Source organism: Uranotaenia lowii, chromosome 2 (genome assembly GCF_029784155.1).
Source record: "Uranotaenia lowii strain MFRU-FL chromosome 2, ASM2978415v1, whole genome shotgun sequence".
Taxonomy (NCBI): Eukaryota; Metazoa; Arthropoda; class Insecta; order Diptera; family Culicidae; genus Uranotaenia; species Uranotaenia lowii.
This window is the reverse complement of record NC_073692.1, coordinates 354,184,224-354,205,516: the sequence shown is the minus strand read 5'-3', so window position 1 is coordinate 354,205,516 and position 21,293 is coordinate 354,184,224. Positions and strand designations below refer to the sequence as shown.

The 21,293-nt window shown below is 39.0% G+C and overlaps 2 protein-coding genes and 1 long non-coding RNA gene across 8 annotated transcripts in view; 2 read left to right on the top strand and 1 right to left on the bottom strand.

The window, feature by feature from the left end:
* The window catches only part of LOC129745810 (SH3 domain-binding protein 5 homolog), a 96,852-nt gene that overhangs the window by 13,353 nt on the left and 62,206 nt on the right, over positions 1-21,293 (bottom strand). The window lies entirely within an intron of this gene.
* On the top strand, positions 14,101-15,600 carry LOC129745821 (uncharacterized). The gene is made up of 4 exons (XR_008737189.1): positions 14,101-14,339; positions 14,396-14,792; positions 14,852-15,004; positions 15,172-15,600. It is a non-coding gene; the product is annotated as an uncharacterized LOC129745821 (long non-coding RNA).
* The window catches only part of LOC129745812 (SH3 domain-binding protein 5 homolog), a 132,112-nt gene continuing 129,677 nt past the window's right edge, over positions 18,859-21,293 (top strand). Inside the window, exons 1-2 of one of the 6 annotated variants that reach the window (XM_055739170.1) lie at positions 18,859-19,300; positions 19,392-19,950. In XM_055739170.1, coding sequence (XP_055595145.1) covers positions 19,861-19,950 — 90 coding nt within the window. In that variant the 5' untranslated portion in view covers positions 18,859-19,300; positions 19,392-19,860. Of the gene's footprint in view, positions 19,951-21,293 lie in introns of all 6 variants that reach the window. The other 5 variants (XM_055739171.1, XM_055739172.1, XM_055739174.1 and 2 more) reach the window with 5 other exon arrangements.

Genomic DNA, 21,293 nt, shown 5'->3' with positions numbered 1-21,293 from the left:
CAGCAGCTAGACACTGTTGTCATTGCTCTTGAACTGGTAATTTTATCGTACTGATTTAACTTACTTTGAACAGCGATTAAATCTGTCGTGCAAGAAGCTGTAAAACGAACTTAACACGACACACATAGACAAGTTGCGAAAAAAACTTTTGTTTTTTTTTCATTCACAACGGCGAAACGTGATTCAGGAAGAAACGGTCCCGACATTAAATCAAATACCTGAAATCTTGTTCGAAGTTTCTTTCGAATTTCAGGAGAAATTGAGTGCTACGGGAGTCGGTTTGCTATCTCCCAGTGCCACAGGAAAATCTTTTGTTTTTGACATTTCAAGTGTCATTTTGAACTGTTTTCCTGTGATTCAGAGGATCATAGTCCCGAGCGGAATAATTGCAATCTTAGTGTGTATATCTAATATGAAATTTAAAAAAATTATTTCAGCACTAGTTTTTTTTATTCTGAACCCCTCAATGATTTATTTTTCCAATAAAACAAATTTTGTAATCCTCAACCAAATCTCGTTTTATTGTTTTGACAGAAATTTCGATTCATTTTTAAAAAAGGTGTATTTTAGTTTTCATCAAACGATAAGTTTAAATCGTCATTCGATCGCAGTAGCTCGCCCAGTGCAGACGCATTTTTTTCTGCCTGAGTGTTTTGTTTGACTTTTTTAACCTAACAAAAGTGCTGTGTTCCGAAGTACGTTTTTCCACGAGGAGTGATTTTTTCCTGCTGGCTCGGTCGTTAATTGCCGGGGTTTGTCAACGGAGCCGGCTGGCACAGGTGTGCAAACGCCAATTTGGTTCGCTGCAGCAGGTTTTTTTTCCATCACCATCTCCATCAAGGCCATATTCATCTTCGGAAGGCGCCTTCCTGTTCGCCCTTCAAATTCGGATTTTGGACATCGTCAGGGCGGTAACTCGGAGGATCCGGTTCTGATCGCCGCATCCGGGTAATCACAGGACGGTCGAGCATTTGGTCCGATCAACGTCTACATCTTGCTCCAACGGAGGACCACGTGGCTGGTGAAAACATTTGTAGAAACAAAGTGCAAAAGCTTGTGAGTCTTTCATTCTTTTTTCACTTTTTCTTCTCTATCTGTTTCCCTTTTTTCGATCATTGTGTGCTTCGTTTATATTTTCAAAACGGGAGCACTCGTGTTCTCGTGAGAAAATATGAACGATGGCGGGGAGTTGAACTCCTCAGCTGAGGATGATAAGGATGTTACCTACGAGGATGAGGAGCATTTGGAGGATTCAGATGATGCTGGTCCGTCAAATGTTTCTCATTCTTCGATGAGTGTTAGTTCTTTGTCCACCACGGTTGAGAGTAGAACACCCCGACTCCGAACCTACACAGACGGTTCATCTTTTACTGGGCCTTGGGTGGTTTTCATCCGGCCCAAACCTAATGGAAAACGTCTTAACGTGGTACAGATCACCAAAGATCTGGCGAGGTGGCCCTCCGTGACCAGCATTTCAAAGGTGCGACCAGACAAGCTGCGCGTTGTAGTGGCTGATCGGAAAGGTGCAAATGAAATTGTTGCCAGCAAGTTCATTAACCTGGAGTACCATGTTTTTGTTCCGTCTCGAAACGTCGAGATCGAGGGCGTGATAACGGAAATGAGCCTGGAGGCAGAGTACGTTAAGTCCAACGGCGTTGGAAAGTTTAAAGGCCTTGAGTCGACTTCGGTCGAAATCTTGGATTGCCGTCAACTTAAAACTGCCAACGTTGTGAACGGAGTTAAAAAGTACTCGCCTTCAGCCTCATTTCGCGTAACCTTCGCAGGTACCGCCCTCCCTCACTACGTTTTGATCAACGGAATGTTGAGGCTTCCTGTGCGACTCTTTGTGCCTCGCCCAATGAGTTGCAAAAAGTGCATGAAAATGGGACACACCGAGTCCCATTGTTGTAACAAGGCACGCTGCCCTCGTTGCGCAGAGATTCATGAGGAAGGAGCGTGCTCAGCAATAGAACAGAAATGTGTCTATTGCGGGGGCTCACCTCATGATATCTCTGTGTGCGAGGCATTTAAGAGTCGCTGGGATAAGGAGAGGCGCTCTTTAAAAGAACGATCCAATCGTTCTTACGCCGCTATTTTAAAGAGCGCTTCTCCCCCGACTCAACCTCAGTTAAGTAACATTTTTTCAGTGCTGCCAGTTGACAATGAGGACTCCACTGATGAAGAGACCCCTTTCGTTTTTGTGGCAAACTCACGGAAACGAGCCAAAACAACTTCCAAGTCCTCCAAAGTTCCAAACAAAATCCCTACTATTAGTTCTCCAATCAGCGCCACTAAAAAGTCGGTAGCTCCGAATAAAGAAAAACTAGTTCCTCCTGGATTCCGAACGACTTTTTCACCACCAAATTTCACATCAACAGCGGGGACATCAGCTGCAGCGAGTACTCCAACCACTAACGCGGTTTTGTCTGAATCAGTCTCCCAGCCAGGACTTTTCAAGCTTTCTGACATTCTTAATGGAATTTTCTCGTTCTTAAACGTATCTGAATCCGTAAGAGGCATTGTTACTACAATGCTCCCTATAGTAAAGACACTTTTGAAGCAATTGATGCAAACTTGGCCCTTTCTATCAGTGTTTATCTCTCTCGATGGCTAATTTAAGCCGAGAGGTCGGAGATATCACTGTGTTGCAGTGGAATTGTCGTAGTTTAATCCCTAAATTGGATCCGTTCAAACATCTTCTTCATGAAACTAGTTGCGATATTTTTGCCCTTTCTGAAACATGGCTTTCTTCTCAAACAGATATTCCATTCCACGACTTTAACATTATCCGTCTGGATCGCAACGATTCTTATGGAGGGGTGCTTTTGGGGATCAATAAGCGCCACTCCTTTTATAGAATCCACCTCCCTTTATCAGGAGGAATTGAAGCTGTTGCATGTCATACAACTATAAGAGGTAAGGACTTATGCGTTGTCAGTTTGTACTGGCCTCATAGAGTTGCAGTGGATCGAAGTCACCTAGAGGACCTGTGCTCAGTACTTCCTGAGCCAAGGTTGATCCTGGGTGACTTCAATTCACATGGAACTGTCTGGGGAGAACAAATTGACGATAGTCGTTCTACTCTTATTTATGACATTTGTGACAGTTTCAATTTAACAATTTTGAACACGGGTGAAAAAACACGAGTACCTAAACCTCCTGCAAGACAAAGTGCAATTGACCTCTCACTCTGCTCAAATTCACTATCATTGGATTGCCAGTGGAAGGTAATCCCCGATCCCAATGGTAGTGATCACTTGCCTATCAAAATTTCGATCACCAATGGGGTCAACACTTCAAACTCAACAAACATGGCATATGATCTCACAAGACACATCGACTGGAAAAAGTACTCGGACGCAGTTATTTCAACCATCAATTCTGTGGATGTATTACCTCCGTTGGAGGAATATACTTTTCTTGCTCGCTTGATTTATGAAAGTGCAGTTCAATCTCAAACGAAACCCATCCCAGATCCATCTGTTCGCCGAAGGCCTCCCAATCCATGGTGGGACAGTCAGTGTACTAAACTGTACGTGGACAAATCGAACGCTTTCAAAGTTTTTCGGAAACACGGAACCCTGGATAACTTCAACGCGTATTTTGCTCTTGAGCAGCAATTTAAAAACCTGATCAAGGGAAAAAAACGTGCACATTGGCGTAATTTTGTGGGAGGTTTATCGCGGGAAACATCCTTAAGCACTTTGTGGAATGTGGCACGCAGCATGCGCAATCGTTCTTCCACGAACGAAAGTGAAGAACATTCGCATAAATGGATTTTAAATTTCGCACGGAAAATCTGTCCAGATTCCACACCTGTGCAAAAAATCATCCGAAGTGTGTCTCCGAACAGATGTGATTTGGATTCCAGCTTTTCAATGATGGAATTCTCACTTGCTCTCCTCTCTTGTAACAATTCAGCTCCGGGAGTTGATAAAATAAAATTCAACTTGTTGAAAAACCTTCCGGATGCCGCCAAATTTCGCTTGTTGAATTTATTTAATCAATTCTTAGAGCATAACATTGTTCCCGAAGATTGGAGACAAGTGAGAGTTATTACTATCCAAAAGCCTGGGAAACCAGCGTCCGATTTTAATTCGTACCGTCCAATAGCGATGTTGTCTTGCATTCGGAAATTGATGGAGAAAATGATTTTGTTCCGATTGGATAAATGGGTGGAAACAAATGGTCTCCTTTCAGATACCCAATTTGGGTTTCGAAGGGGCAAAGGGACAAACGATTGTCTTGCTTTGCTGTCTTCAGAGATACAAATGGCGTACGCAAAACGTGAGCAAATGGCTTCAGTGTTTCTAGACATAAAGGGAGCTTTTGATGCAGTCTCTATAGAGGTGTTGTCAGACAAGTTGCACTCTCGGGGTCTGCCTCCACTATTGAACAACATCTTATACAGCTTGCTTTGTGAGAAACATCTGAACTTTGCTCACGGAGATATTTCAATTAGAAGGACTTCTTACATGGGCCTCCCGCAAGGTTCATGTTTGAGTCCACTTTTGTACAACTTTTACGTAAGTGACATCGACAGTTGTCTCTCTGAAGGTTGCACACTAAGACAACTTGCAGATGACGGAGTAGTGTCTGTCACAGGATCTACTGAGTCTCATCTGCACAGACCTTTACAAGATACTTTAGACAGATTGTCAACCTGGGCTTTGGGGCTTGGGATTGAGTTTTCTCCACAGAAAACGGAGATGGTTGTTTTCTCTAAGAAACGTAGACCTGCTCAACCTAAGCTTCAACTCCTAGGCAGAACGATCACTCAATCGAGGTGTTTTAAGTATCTTGGGGTTTGGTTTGATTCCAAGTGTACCTGGAGAGCCCATATTGAGTATCTGAAAGGAAAATGCCAACAAAGAATCAATTTTCTCCGATCAATCACTGGCACCTGGTGGGGAGCCCATCCAGAAGATCTTTTAAAATTGTATCGAACAACTATTCTCTCAGTTATGGAATATGGTAGCTTCTGTTTCCAGTCAGCTGCTAAAACTCATCTCATCAAACTCGAGCGTATCCAATATCGTTGTCTTCGCATCGCTTTGGGCTGTATGCTCTCAACGCATACCATGAGTCTTGAAGTTTTGGCAGGCATACTCCCACTAAAAGATCGATTCAATTTATTATCACTCCGGTTCCTCATCAGGTGTGAGGTCATGAACCCATTGGTGATCGTAAATTTTGAAAGGCTCCTTGAGCAAAATCTTCAAACCAGATTTATGTCTATATACTATATCTTCATGTCCATGCAGGTTAATCCTTCTTCATATTCTCCAACTCGTGTTTACATCCCAGACTACGACAACTCTTCTGTCCAGTTTGATTTGTCTATGCAGCAAGAAATTCGTGGAATCCCTGATTCACATCGCCCACTTCTGATTCCAAGAATTTTCGATGCTAAATATAGACACGTCGATGCTGACAAAATGTACTTTACAGATGGGTCGCTTATAGAGGAATCAACGGGATTTGGAGTTTTTAACGAAATAGCTACCGCCTCTTATAACCTCCATCCACCATGCTCGGTATACATCGCAGAGTTAGGAGCCATTTACTGGGCGTTGGACAGCGTCGTTTCAAGGCCAGTAGGACACTACTACATTATAACGGACAGCCTCAGTTCTGTTGAAGCAATCCGTTCAATAAGACCAGGAAAGCACTCACCGTATTTCCTCGGGAAGATACGAGAGACTCTGAGTGCTTTATCAAGACGTTGCTTTGCCATCACCTTCGTTTGGGTCCCCTCACATTGCTCGATAATGGGTAATGAGAGGGCGGACTCTCTGGCAAAGGTGGGGGCGATGGAAGGCGACACATATCACCGTGAAATCGTCTTCAACGAATTTTACTTCTTAGTTCGAAGAAACTCTCTTGTCAACTGGCAGCGCAAATGGGACGAGGATGAGAAGGGTCGGTGGCTCCACTCGATTATTCCAAAGGTAAGCCTTAAACCCTGGTTTAATAGATTGGATCTGAGTCGGGATTTTATTTGTATATTTTCCCGTCTCATGTCCAATCATTATTCCTTAGACGCGGTACTCTATCGTTTTGACATTGCTGGCAGCAATTTGTGTAGTTGCGGCCAAGGTTACCATGACATCGAGCATATTGTCTGGTCGTGTGAGGTCCATCTTGTCGCCAGAACGAATTTAATAGACTCCCTTCGGGCCCGAGGAAAACCACCTAATGTTCCAGTGAGAGATATACTAGCTGTGCTAGATTTGGACTACATGTTCGAAATCTACCTTTTTCTAAAAGCTATCGATCTTCGTCTATAATTCATTTTTATTTTCATATTTCCCTTTCCTATCTTCTTTCTCTTTAAAATAAAAGTGTTAAGCTAAGCAAAATATTGTAAAAACAAAAAACGAGTTTGGCTCCTTAAAACCTGAGGTATGAGCCGTTTCAAATAAAGATTTACAAAAAAAAAAAAAAAAGTTTAAATCGAATAGATGATTTTTGTCAGTGTTATCAAAAATATATTTGTGCTTTTTCCCAACCAAAATTTTTATTATTTTTGGCCGAAATCTTATTATTTTCACAATATATTTTTCTGCGTGAACCAAAACAATCAGAAGATACTGTTTATTTTTATAAAAGAGCTTGAGCTAGTTACAAACAAAAAAATAAATACTTAGCAAAGAAATCAAAACACATTTACACTCAAAATTTTGAAGAAAGTATGTAAAATTGTGAATGAAATTTATCTGGTCTGCATTACCTTAATATGTACGAACATTGGGCAATAGTCATTTCGGGTGAATTTAAATGAACTGCCCGTCAATAAAGATTCTTGATTTTATAGGTACGGCATTTTTGCTTTTGCATTTGTATTAGTAGTTTGAAAATATTGAAAGTTTGATTAAAATCAGTTGTGTATCTACAGACCCCGTAAATTTTGTTTTACCAAAATCGAATGTTGCCAATATCAAACGGTCACTTTTTATTTATATTTTTAATTTAAATGAATCAAAATTTATTTAAAACTTAATATTTGCATTAAATTTATTTGATTACCTCAATTATATTAGTTTAAAGCAGTAGAAAATAGAATATTTTTTTATATTTGCTTAGAATTAATGAAGTTGGGCCAATCTAATAAATTTAATGATAATATTATGTTTTATACATTAATTTTGACTAATTCAAAACAAAAATAAAAAAAATGACAAAAACCTTTTTTTTATGTTGCCAAAAACAAACGGTTTAGCACGGATGTTGCCAAAATTGAATGTTGCCAAAATCGAACATGGTCTGTACATGGTTATGAATATGTCCATTTTTTTATAATCAAATAATTTGATTTTAAAAGTAATAACAAATAGTATTTTATTTATTCAAGCAACATTTCTTTTATTGTTGAATTATCAAGCTTTTTTTATCAATTTGAATAAGGATGGAAAAAATATCTTTTTTTTTCTTTTGTCAACTATTTTGTTAAAAAAATAAATCTCTATTTTACCTACATGTATATTTGTTTGTTCACGATGTTAAGACAGCACAATTGCATATGTTTAATTCTATTTAAAAAAAAATGAAGTTTTTAAGGATGTAGCACTTTTTAACACTAATTTTAATGAAGCAATTTCAAATCACAACTGTCAACAATCTTAATGATATCAACTGAATACAAATCAATTTTTAATAAAACATACGCAATCATAAAAACATTGTCCCTCTATTTAAACTAAAAATGGCGTCCAATCTTTTATTTCCAAAAACCGAAAGTCACATAAGGAATTTGATTTTTGATTCCGAATTCTAAAGAATATCAACTTTGAAACCTGGATCTGAAATATATGAAATTATATCTGAAACCCTAGTTTGATACGTGATATGAAATCTATAATTCTGAATTATGAATCTATTAAAAAATGTTTCTTTGAAATTTCAACTTTTGATCTGAGATATGTTTTTAAAGGTTCTCACTTTGAATTTGAATAAAAATTTATCTGATTATTGTTAATGTAGAATGAAATTTTGGATTTAAGTTTTCAATCTGTATTTGATCTTTTTATTTGAAGTTCTCTATAGCTATTTAACTTTTTGATGCGTACAAAAATGCAAATTCCAATTCTCAACCAGAACTGGAACGGAAGACAATTTTAATTTTGCTTTGGAATTTACAGCATGTTCGAAGAAGATTGTTTTGTTTTATTGTAGTCCTACATTGGGTTTGGTTACAAATAAAATTGAATGCATTATTTTCAAATTCTTTATGAATGTGACGTCATCCAAGAAATGAATATCACACTACCTGCTTTGCATGTTCCTTACATGTTTGACAGTTCGCATGGTGAACCCGATGAAACTGGTTTACAGGGATGCCAGGTGTTGAGGATAAAAAATCTGGGCAATTTTGAAAAAAAGTCTGTGTGTGTCTGTGCATAAGGAAGATTGCAAATTTGGTACCAAACAAGAAATTTCACGATGCGTGTGAGCGGAGGGGAGGGGGAGATACTGTGGTATTTAGGTTATTTCAGAGTTGAGACATATATAACAAACACTGTTCTCTAACACGTAACAAGCCGATCTTATTCTAAAAAAAAAGTTTAATGAATGATTGATCAAATACCAATGAATACAAGCAAGATTTCAGTCTAATCTGGCACTTACGGATCAAATTTGATACATGAATATTGATTTCATCACTCAATTGTAAAAGTCTGTAAAATCTGGGCACTCTCAGCAAAAATCTGGGCAAAATCTGTGTCTGACCAATATCTGGACGAAGGGTCAAAAGTCTTGGTTTTACAGACAAATCTGGGCACCTGGCAACCCAGCTGGTTTATTGCCTCTAGAACGTCAAAATGAACATCAAGCCACCGAGGCAATGAACTAGTCACCTAAAGTGAGTCGCCTCTCGGAATACCCCGACTAGAGTCACGTGACTACGACTAATGTGACTCCGAGTCACTTCATTCGCCTCGCAGAATAAGGCCCAAAGTGTTTGGGGAACGTTTGTCGGCAGCCAGGAAGTCTGGATCGGGGGGAAATCGAAAACCGGAAGCCGCTGAGACGACAAAGAGAGTTGCCGGTAGTTTCAAGCGAAACCCTAACCTCTCTCTCCGAGATGCCGCAAATAAGCTGGATGTATCGTCTACAACCGAGCCAAAAAACGAGCCGGACTATCGACTTACAAGAAGGTAGTGACTCCAAATCGCGATGATAAACAAAATACGACGGCCAAAGCGCGATCTCGGAGGCTGTACACGACGATGCTGACGAAGTTTGACTGCGTGGTAATGGACGACGAAACCTACGTCAAAGCCGACTACAAGCAGCTTCCGGGATAGGAGTTTTATACGGCAAAAGAAAGGGGAAAGGTAGCAGATATTTTCAAGCACATGAAACTGTCAAAGTTCGCGAAGAAATATCTGATTTGGCAAGCCATCTGTACCTGTGGCTTGAAAAGCAGCATTTTCATAGCTTCCGGGACTGTCAACCAAGAAATTTACGTGAAAGAGTGTTTGAATAAACGTCTGCTGCCTTTCTTGAAGAAACACGGTTGTTCCGTACTGTTTTGGACGGATTTGGCATCTTGCAATTACGGTAAAAAGGCCATGGAGTGGTACGCTGCCAACAACGTGCAGGTGGTTCCCAAGGTCAAGAACCCTCCCAACACGCCAGAGCTCCGCTCAATTAAGAAATACTGGGCTATTGTCAAGCGGAACCTAAAGAAGACCAAAAAAACCTGCTAAGGACGAGCAGCAGTTCAAGGCAAACTGGCTTTCTGCGCCAAAGAAGGTGGACAAGGTGGTGTCGTAACCGATGGTCATACAATTTTGATTTACATCTCCTACAATTTGCAACGCGACCATTATCCGTTTCAATCTTATTCAAACTCATTCGCAGACCATCGAGATCTGCTGATTTAGTTGTTCTTCTCTTTCTCTCGTTTTAACAATTGTATATACTTCTCTCTCTCTATGTTCCATTTTTATGGATTTGAATTGCTCTCTTTTCATCACTAAGTATCAAACACTGATATTAATCTTCAGTTAGCTTCCATTCTTTTCATCATGTTCAGTACATGGTGTCCCCATATGGTTTGCCGAGATTTGCTCAATTTGCTCTTCGATTATCCTTTTTCTCTATACATTTCCTAAATATAACGCATCGAAATGGTCACTCAGTATTGGACCTCGGACTCCACTGGCCGGGCAATCTAACGGGTTTTACCTGCCGGAGGGATGGACCAAACATTAAATCTCGGACTCTACTGGCCGAACAATGTAACGGGCTTTATCCGGTTCGACAAACTAAATATTAGACCTCGGACTCTACTGGCCGAGAAATCTAACGGGTTTTACCTGTCGCTTCCGGAGGTTTCCTTTGGGATAAGTTCAAATTTCGGACCGTGATAGGAAAAGTACTTTTTTACAAAAGAACTCCTCGATTAATTTTATTAGCAAAAAACACGTGTAAATTTTCCTCTGTCTGGCGTACTTAAGTGAAAATTTTATTCAAATCTGTCACTGCCTCCTGCTATGATCAAATCTCGTTGTAAAACACTCAAGTAATGGGGCCGTTCAAATATTACGTAACGCAATTTTCGGTCATTTTCGACCCCCCCCCTCCCCCCACAACCCCTACGTAACACATATTCTATCAAAAATTAACAAACCGTAACAAACTTCTATACCCCCTCCCTCCCAAACGCGTTACGTAATATTTGAATGGTCATTACTTATTAAAAAGATCTTGCCCGGCTTGGGGATCGAACTCCGACCTTTGTGAAGGAGACAATCGAACACGGCCACGCCTAGATGTTATTCTAACTGAAACTTAAACTCGAAGTGGTGATATGATTTTGTAGCATACCTGCAAGCGGGAGCCGCCCAATCAGGCAGCTAGCCAGCCAGGAAGAAAGCACCTCATTAATCTTTTTGAATACCTTAGTAAATCCCGTTTTGTGCTCTTTTTGTGTCATAAGTCTCTTGCAACGTACATATGAATCACTTTTGTAACTTTCACTCATGGGAATTGGCGAATTGGGCAAAATAAGTCACCCACACAGTAAACGAAAATTACCGAGTTCGGTAATTTTTTTACCGAAATCCTAACATGTGTAAATCGTTAAACTGTTCGGTAATTGTTTCGGTAAAAAATAAACGAACATCGGTAAATCGATTCTTTATTTACTGATGTTCGTTTATTTTTTACCGAAAAAATTACCGAACAGTTTAACGATTTACACATGTTAGGATTTCGGTAAAAAAAATTACCGAACTCGGTAATTTTCGTTTACTGTGTACATATAAATCCCTTTTGCAACTTTCAAGTTCATCAATGAGTACCTAAAATTGTCAGCTAACATTTAAATGTAACTTTCAAACCCTTCAATCAAGTAAATATTTCGGTTGCTTAGGTAGTTTGCCCTTATGAAACACAAACCATGGTTGTTGCATGATTAATACATGGAATAGAAAATCCCAAAATTCAAGAAAATTCTAAATTTAAAATAGTACGGTTAAAAATTTGATGAGCAAAATTTGAATTTCGGGCGATCCAAATCAGGGTTGGCATTATTCATCGTCATTAGTCAAATGACTGTGACTGTTGAGTCTCTTGGTCCGTCAAACTCAATTGACTGTTCCTTAACGACCAGTCACTTCGTTTGCCAGTCATTCAACCCCCAGTCGTATGAAGCTAAAAAAATTTCATAGTCAAGCATTCACCAATCGCATTCAAACGAGTCGTGGACCGAACTGAAGACGAAAAAGAAACGCATTTATTATTATTGTTACTCCTGCCAGCAAGCCGAAGACGACCGAAGACGAACAAGAAAAGCATTTATTATTATTGTTGCTCCTGCCAGCAAGCTCGTTTTCAGTTTTTTATTGCTATTGTTGCTCTCTGCCAGCAAGTCGTTCAATTAGTTGTACCTGCCGTCAGCAGCCGGTCGAAGTGTGAAGAGATTTGCCAGTCACTCTCAGGAGAAATTTTGACCATGTGTAGGAGCTTCGCCAGTCGATGATGGAGAAATGTTGATTGTTGTCGTGCTTTAGTCGTCATGCGAGTAGTGAGGCTCCATCAATTGAGAACAGTGCCAGTCGTTTGATGAAACAAAACTACACAGTAAATGAAAATTACCGAATTCGGTAATTTATTTTACAGAACCAGTTCTGTAATTCGAAAATTTTCGGTAATTGATCAATTTGACATCTTATTTTTACCGAGTTCGGTGAATCGATTCTTGATTTTACGAAGCTCGTTTATTTTGTGTAAACAAATCGGTTTGTCATCATTTTTCGGTAAAAAAACGCCGAAAAAATCTGTAAAACATTCCTGCCGTCATGTGCCGCTGTCAAAACCAACGTCAAACCTCGTCTCACTCTCACAGCCGTGATAAACTATTGCATCTCGCTTCCGCCAAAGAAAAGCAACAAATATCTGTCCGGCCGGCCAGCCATCTCGTTTTTTCATTTTCTTTTTCAAGAACGCAAGCGGGATGTCTAGCATCAAGCAGTCGTTTGAGCAGTTGCGAGCAAAAACAAAACGTGTATTGCAGTTGTGAAAACTACAACGTAAATTTCTGGCAGTGCTAATTGTTTTCAACTTAATGTTGTTTTGTAAGTATAGCCATTGCAATTTTTCCTACCCATGTATTCAATCAGACCATAATTTTTCCAGCTTCCATTATCATACGGTAACACCGAAAACCAACAAGTAAGTAATTTTAAAGTTAATAAATTAATCAATAATTTACAAGTCAGCCTCATAAACTTTCTTCTGGTTCATTCGTCAATAAATCAGAAATCTAAAGACTGACGATGGAACAAAAAATCAAGTGGAAAAATACCTAGTTTCAGTCACAGAAAGCTTGTGTTTACAGTTCCGTTCTATCGTATCTCGAAATCACGAGCATCCGGAATGGATGCTTTACAAATTCTTGTTTTCTTCGATTTGGCTGTCAGCATCCTGTTCATGTTATCGTTTGCTTCCCCCAATGAGGAGCTACCTGGAACTAAGGGAACTAAATATGATTTCTAGTAGTGTGACAAGGAATTTAGATATGCAAACTCGAACCAATCTGATTGTGGAAGTTGTTTAATGTTTGGATCAAAATGTGTCGTTCTCCAAATGATTACCACCCGAATAGAACAAAACCATGGTATCACATTCATTATCCAATGAATTTGAATGTGACCATTTACTTCATGGTTAAAAGAACATCCGAGCGTTTAATAATTTTCAAGAATTTGCAAATTCCCAGTTATTCGTGTACGGATGATTTGACGGCCGCATCTCGCGTGGCACTTTGTTTTTTTCTCTACGCAATCGTCGGTCGGTAGTTTCTCAAGTGTTTTTTTTTAAGAAATCGTTCGAAGTGTTCGGAGATGGACGCAATGGTGAGTTGAAATGTAAAAGAGGCAATCATATATATGTTTAATCTTTTATTTTTATCAATTCCAGCAAAAAACCAACACTGTGAGTTGCACAGGATGCGGTAGTGAATGCATGCCGGGAGCGGCAACCGAATGCCGGATTGTTGGCCTCAGACCTTTCCAAGCGAAAAATCCATTAGTGTGAGTAAAGGGTTATGATTCTTTGAATAAATAATAAATAATAAATATAAATTCATCCGTTTTTAATAATATAAATGATGACAACCAAAAACAAATACAAAAACCCCACAAAGAGCAAAAATTTTCATTACAGCGGTTTAACCATGAAAATAATCGGATTTCCATGGTTTTACCATGAAAAACTGGAAGCTGAAAGAACCATGAACTTTATATTTTTCGGCTTTCTAATGTATGGGAAATCGATATTTTTTTCATGGTCACGCTGCATAACAATACCCCTTTTTCATGGTTATTTTCGTCAAAACTATGATATATATGGTCGAAAACTATGAACTTCAATGTGCATTCACGGTATCGTGGATCGTAAAAGTCATGGTGCAAACCATCAAATTCATGGTATTGTGATTATGAACTTCATGGTTTTTTCACGGTGCAAGTCTATTCGGGCACTGTTTTCCCACTACCAGTGTCTTTCCCAAGCTGCAACCAGCGGTTCTGAAGTTTCCGAATCAGCACCAGAAATCGGGGGTTATTCTGCGACTCGAGTGACGTGACTTTCGAAATTTCATATCGTTTTGCTGGTCTCGAAATTTTAATTCGGATGAGCTGTTATTGGTCTTCAGAGCTCATTAATACATTTTCTGGAGTCAGGACGAAGACGTAAAATTTCGTGAGTCACGAAACTCGAGTCGCAGAATAATCCCCATCATTCCAGCAGGCCGTCATTAGCGAGCTCGATAATAATTCACCTTCTTCAAATCTAACCCTCGTTTACACTTTGTACCTTTGTGCCAGGTGAGTTGGTGTTTGAAAAACTAATCCAATGTGTTTTTATATTTTTTTTTTTGCAGGAACCTTGCCTTCAATGAGGTACATAAAAAAAAATTATACAGGTTGCCTTGCCTTCACCCACTATACTGTCCCGATTTAAATTACCTCACGGAAAATAATAAAAAGGTAAAATTCACCGAGATCAAAAGGTGAACACTCGTGAAAGCCAAGAAGGTAACTTCTACCTCTTCGAGGTGAATTTCACCTCGAAGCGAGGTAAACTGAATTGAGCTGAAGCAAAAGGTGTAATTCACCTAGAAAAAAAGGTAAATTCAAAAAAGGTAAATCTTACCTCTGAGCGAGGTGAAAGTTGTCTTTATGTTTATTGAGGTTAACCTCTCATCAAATCACATAAACAAAGTTTGATTTGGCATGTGCAGATAAAATTCATAAAATCGGAACGGAATAAACAGAACGGTAAAACTTTCCGCTAAATATAATTGCTTAATTGATTTACAACACTTATCACATTACAGATTTGAATTACCTATCTTGATGGAAAAGCATTTTCAGCATTTCAGAAATGGATCCGGCAAAATATCCGAACCCTGTTCATGCTTATTTTTTTCTACTGGAAAATGAATCCCAGTGGTCTGCTCATGCCAGTTTTCCTGTCAATTCTTCGCAAGGTGAACCAATATTATTTTTTATCTAATACCCCTTTAGTTCTCAATGAACTTGCTCTTTTAACCAGCTAATATTATCATTATTTGTAATTATTTAAACCAATCTTCGCTTGTAATTTTTTTCCTGAGCTAGTAAAATTGATGAATTTATAATATTTATATTTTTTCAGACAAACAACGATAAGATTAAAAATCTACCGAATAAGGTGGTGTTATGATGGATATCATTTTAATCAAAAGCAGGTATCATGCATGTCCAGGAAAAGTTTAATCTATGTAGTTGAGTTTCAACACAGTTCCAGTAAAGATATTTATAAAATCCGCCAAGATAAAATGGCCAAAAAGAAGACAATGACATGCCTTCAATCAACCGCACCTTATTCTTGTCGATGTAGATACTGTATTCACAAACTATGCTCATCCGGATCAAAACCGCTTTGTAGCCTTGAGTTCATCTCAAAACGTTGGCCACTTCTCTAATTCTATCGAGGCTTCCTGCATAAACTCTACATCCATCCCGGAAGCTGTATTTCCATCAATTTCACTTAAATACTTTGTGAACCATATATTACAAGAAAAAAAGGGCAATTCAAATTATATACGAATTTCATATTTGAATGAATTTTGTTTTTTCCTTTCCGAGAAAAATACTATGCAATTGATAAAACCAGCTAAAACAGTTAACATTTACGTTTTTGGTGGGTGAATAAGAAAATGGTATTATTTACTTTTTTGCTAGGTGAATGCGAATTTTTGCCGAACCCTGGAAAACGTTCAGTAATTTCAGCTAAGGATGGGCATCGCATAACATGAAATGACTCGAGTCTCCAGAAGATACTTCAAGCGAGAAATTTCACTTCTGAAGAACAAACCTTAGGACCTTAGAGACTATGTCAAATACATGTTTTCGCATAAAGCGGAGATGTCTTCTGAAACGAAATTTTCGACTTGTATTATTTCTTGTCAGACGCCATGAAGCTCGAAGTGAAATGACACGAGTCGAAAATTTCAAGAAGACATTTTCGTTTTAGGCGAAAACTTCGATTTGACGGAGCCTGGTTTATATATGTTCTTCAGAATTGAAATTTCTCAATTGAATTGTTTTGTGAAGACTCGAATCATCTCGCGTAATGTGCTGTGCATTATAAGCTGAAATTTCCGAAAATTTTACGGGTTTCGGTAAAAATTACCGAAAATTTTACAGTTTTCGGTAAATATTACCGGTATTTCGGTAATAATTACAGAAATTTCGGTGAAAATTACCGTTTTTTTGGTTAAAATTCCCGATATTTCTGTAATAGTTACCGAAATACCGGTAATATTTATCGGCATTTTGAGAATATTTACCGGCATTTCGGTAATTGTTACAGGTGTTTCGGTAAATTCTAACGGTCGGTCGGTGAAAAATACCGGACTTTTACAGCTTTTCGGTAAAAAAAATAACGGTATTTCGGTAATAGTTTTAGATAATTCGGTAATAATTACAGGTGATTCGGTAATATTTTCAGGTTTTCGGTAATTTATTAAGGAATTTCTGTAAATCTTACCGGTTGTTCGGTACATGCTACCGAGCTTTTATAGTTTTCCGGTTAAACATTACCGGCCTTTCGGTAATAATTACAGGCATTTCGGTTGTACAACACCGTTGTTCGGTAATATAACGAGCTGTCACGTTGACAACTGTCAATAATTTGACAGATGATCTTAGATATAATCAGCCGAGTTTCGATAATTTTTTACCGAAAAAGATCTGTAATATTTGACAGCTGTCACTTCTCCGCCATGAAAAAATTACCGAACAGTTTAACGATTTCCACATGTTAGGATTTCGGTAAAAAAATTACCGAACTCGGTAATTTTCGTTTACTGTGTAGTCGGGTCAAGCGTGACGGGCGAAATTTACCAACACTGATCCAAATTTCGACCTTTAAGGGTTAATACCGTCAAGTGACAGCTGCCACGAAAATTTCAAAATTTCCTTTTCGCGTCTATTCGCATCCCGATAGGAAATACACCCTACTATTCATCATACTTAGTCGGCTCGCGAAGGGTGCGTCGGCCGATTTTCGATCATACTAATCGGCCTATTGTTGCAACGTCGCTTATGGGAGTTTTTGCTGGGCATCAGCCGATTAATAAGCCGATTTCGTAGGCCTATCAAATAGGGTGATGAGTAGCATGATTGTGTAGGAACCGACTTAATCGCCTGATTAGTAGGGCGATAAAGTTGATGAGATTTTCGACGTTCAGCTATTTAATAGGGGTATCAAACGAGCTATTTAGTATTAACCGCCCGACTCAATCCGACTAAATACCAGAATTGATTGGCCTCAAAAATCGATTGTTTTTCCTACCACCCTACCCAATCGTACCAAATAGCCGGATTGATTGACAGCAAAAATAGATTTTTCTTTGTACCACCCAACTCAATCCGACTTAATAGCAGAATTGATTGACCACAAAAATCGACTGTTTTTCTACCACCCTACTAAATCGTACTAAATAGCCGGATTGATTGACTGTTAAAATTGATTTTTCTCCCTACCACCCTACGCAATCCGACTAAATAGCTGAATTGATTGACCGCCAACATCGATTTCTTTCCTACCACTCTACCCAATCGTACTAAATAGCCGGATTGATTGACCTCAAAAATTTATTTTTCTTTCTTCCACCCAACTCAATCCGACTGAATAGCCGGATTGATTGACCGCAAAAGTACCATCCGCGACTAAATAGGGCGATTTATGTAAATGGTTCATTTTAGTATCTCGGAGCAAGTCCAGTAGAGGTAATTTTATTTTGCTGTAGTAAAAATGTCTCCAGGTGGTTGGCGAAGTAAATTTTTGGCAGGTAGCCTGATGGTGGAGGCACGAACCTGCAAACTGGCTCATTCGGCAATGATGAACCTAGCGTCCTACAGTAGCCGGTCGGGAAACGATCTGTCCTGTGGAGAAGCTTGCCATCCAAGCACTGCAAAACTCCAACGATCTACCAAGGCTTCCGTAAACTTCTGACTCAACAGCAGCTCGCACCTGAAGGTAGAAATCCGTTCCAGCTCCTCCACCCAACCGGTACAAAGATTTCGAGAGCTGAATGTTTTTCTATTGAAATAAGAGGAAAACAATCAAACTAATTTCCAAAATAAATTTTTTATTCCATCAACTCACCTCCGGCACCTCATCCAGAAACTGGCCCACGGTGAGGGCGTCGTCAGCGATGCCTCCATCGGAATCATGAACACCTTTGATTACGGCTTCAGGCATGCCCGGCACACGTCCGGGAACTTGGTCAGGTTGACGTCGTCATGACGGAACCGAAAGAAACCCGCTCACCACTCGAACAAACTGCTGATGAGCACTGACGAAGTCTTCTGTGCTATCGTGAGCCAAGCTTTCCCTTCGATGAACTCCATCACACAACACAACTAATTCAGTTATGACCATTCCATACTAAATAGGCTTAAAGTTTGCCAACAAAATAGAATCCTACGAAAACCTACTAAATTGACCGATCCCTCCTGATTACGTCGATCAACTTATTGTGCTACCAAATCATGCGTAATTGTGTGAGCCTACTCATCAGCCGATTTAGTATGGCACCTATTTCATATTCAAGCGTAGCCCGATTAATCGGCATACTAAATAGGGTCATTGATTTAGTAGGGTGATTCGTAACCAGACTAAATCGGCACCCAACTAAATATGTGAACGGCGAAATTTTTCAACTGTCAAATTTCCTATCGGGATCATTTTCAACGCCATTTTTGTTTTGCGTTTGCTGTCGTTTTTCCGTTTTTCCCGTGTTTCCAACTGTCATTGTTTTGCCTGCTTCATGCATTCGTTTACGTGCTTCGTTTCGCGTTAGACGTTTTTCGTTCGTCGTGTGTGGTGTAAAATCGCATTTTTGTGGAAATGATTAATCGTTTCGCAACCGAATAATGAAAATTCTGCTAGCCGCGTCACATACGCTGCCGATTAGCTGGTCATTTGAAGAAGAATCTTCTGGTAATCTTCGAGAAATTTGAGAAGTGTAGATCCGTGTGGGAAAAGTGCTACGATTTGGTCTCAGGAAAAAATGCTACTCGTTTGGCCAGTGACGAAGCTGATTACGTGAAATTCCTGCAGCTAGTAGCTACACCTATTCGGAACCTAAACCTAGCGGGAGGGAGTGTGTGTTGCGTTTTTCATTTTTCTCTCTTGCGGATGGCAGTTGTGCAAAGTTGCTCCAGGGTTGCCTAGCGGATCATAATATAAAAGTACCTGCTAATAAATTTAGCCCTGAGCTACCGTGGTCGATGTGAGGAATCAATATTTTCGCTTCCTTGTTTTCATGCATGTCTCGAATGCACGGCAGCAGGTTCGGTGATTCACAAAAGTTCCTATAATAGGGGTTCCACATATATCGTATCAGAGCAGGGAAATGCGTAAGGTATTGGTGTGATCCGCTGAAGAAAGCTTGTTTTTGTTTCCTACAAAAAAATATTCCTTCAAGTACCCAGATTAATGTGGTGCTGATCCGGAATCCCCCAAAAAACCTGTTGAAAATCTATCTTTACTAGGGCATTTCTAATATCAAGGGTCAATTGCTGTCTCTGAAAATTGCATTGTTAAGTGATTGCCCCTCAAGGTTATTCGAAAAAGGGAAATGACCATCTAAAGGGAGGAAACGATCCGAAAACACCCATCTACACACCTCGGATTATATAGAATCATCTCCCCTGGAGGAAGAGAACAAGAAAAAAACCTTCCCGAAAGAAAAGTGTGACGAGATAGAAGGAAAATCAACGAGGGGGAAATTAAACGTACAATAACTAACTGTTCATAAACAACAACAAGCAAACCATAAAGCTTGGAAAGATGGAACCGTCCCTCAATGCAGGAGCAGCAGGTGCTGCGGGCAGCAAAACAGAACGTGAGGAAAACAACGAGCTGGACCCAAGAATTCAGGTAAGAATTTTTAACCTTGATCGGATTCTACTTTCTTTCCCTCTTGGGAGAAACTTCCTTGCGAAAAGAAGTTGAGTTTGTTGCAATGAATGGTATTTTCTGTATGCGAAACGAATACCTGCGCTCAGGAATTTTCATTGTTTATTTTATGATTGCTAATCTTTTCTGATTTGTTTGTGCTTCTCGATTCTCAATCGAAAAATACTGTGTTTTGACTTCACACGAAATAAAAAAAAAGCCATTAAAATTCGTTTTCAAATGGCCGATAGTTCCACTAAAAGTAAAGAGTTCAAACATTGAATAATCTTAAAACCACCTCATGGTTTTGTGGTATTCTTGCTGCGGAACGAGTAAGTCGTTTCTCATTTCTTCTTTTTCTCAATCGCTTCAAAAAGCTGTTGTTAATAGGTATCTTCTCGGAGATTCTACAAAACAGGTCAACTTCGGGCAGCACGACGCGAACGAAACTGGTTTTCTCCGTTGTGGGGGAACATCAGCTGAACCAAAACAGGTTTTTATTTATGCTCCACCACGTTATATGTACCTCATACATATAATAAGAGGGCCGAGAGATACGCGCCCTCCGGATGTGGGCTGGCTATCTTATCTGAAACATAAACAAAGCTGGAAAGCATCAGCGATATGTATGCAGTTGGTATATTTTTAACATTGGTTCAAAGAATGATGTAGATCTAGAATAGAATGTGTTTAATATCTGATTTTTTTTTTGAGAAAATGAGGGCAGAAGTATGCAAAAATTTAACTTAGCAAACTAAAGATAGTTGGAATTTCTTTCTAAAAAATGCCATCTTAGAATTAGCTTCGAACCTTATTACATCTGTACCCGATCACTACAGAAATAATTTAAAATTATTTTAAAAAAAAAAACGCCGAATGAGTTTTACAGAAATATCTAAAAATCATTATCAGTTTTGTGTACAAAACAAAATTTATAAACAGATACCTATGTTTGAATCTTTGTACAAAACTCGGTGCGAACTCTCAGGTTCAATATATACGCTTGGGTTGCTGTTTTAAATAAACCTATGTTTAGGATGTCATGCAAGTTAAAGTTGAACTTGCACCTAGAAATTCGCGCCCAAGTTGAACTTGGTACAAGTTTTCGTTAAGACTGCGCCTAAAGAATAAATTATTACTTAAATATGGTAGAGACGATTTTTCTTCAGATTTTTTTTATGAATATTGGAAGTATATCATGTTATTAATATTGTCACTTCTCAGGATATTTTTGGTGTAGCTGGGGATTATAACCTATCGACTCTACAATAGGAACTATAAGAAGGATTCAGATGAATTGCTGTCAGTCAATTCTTTCTCTAAGC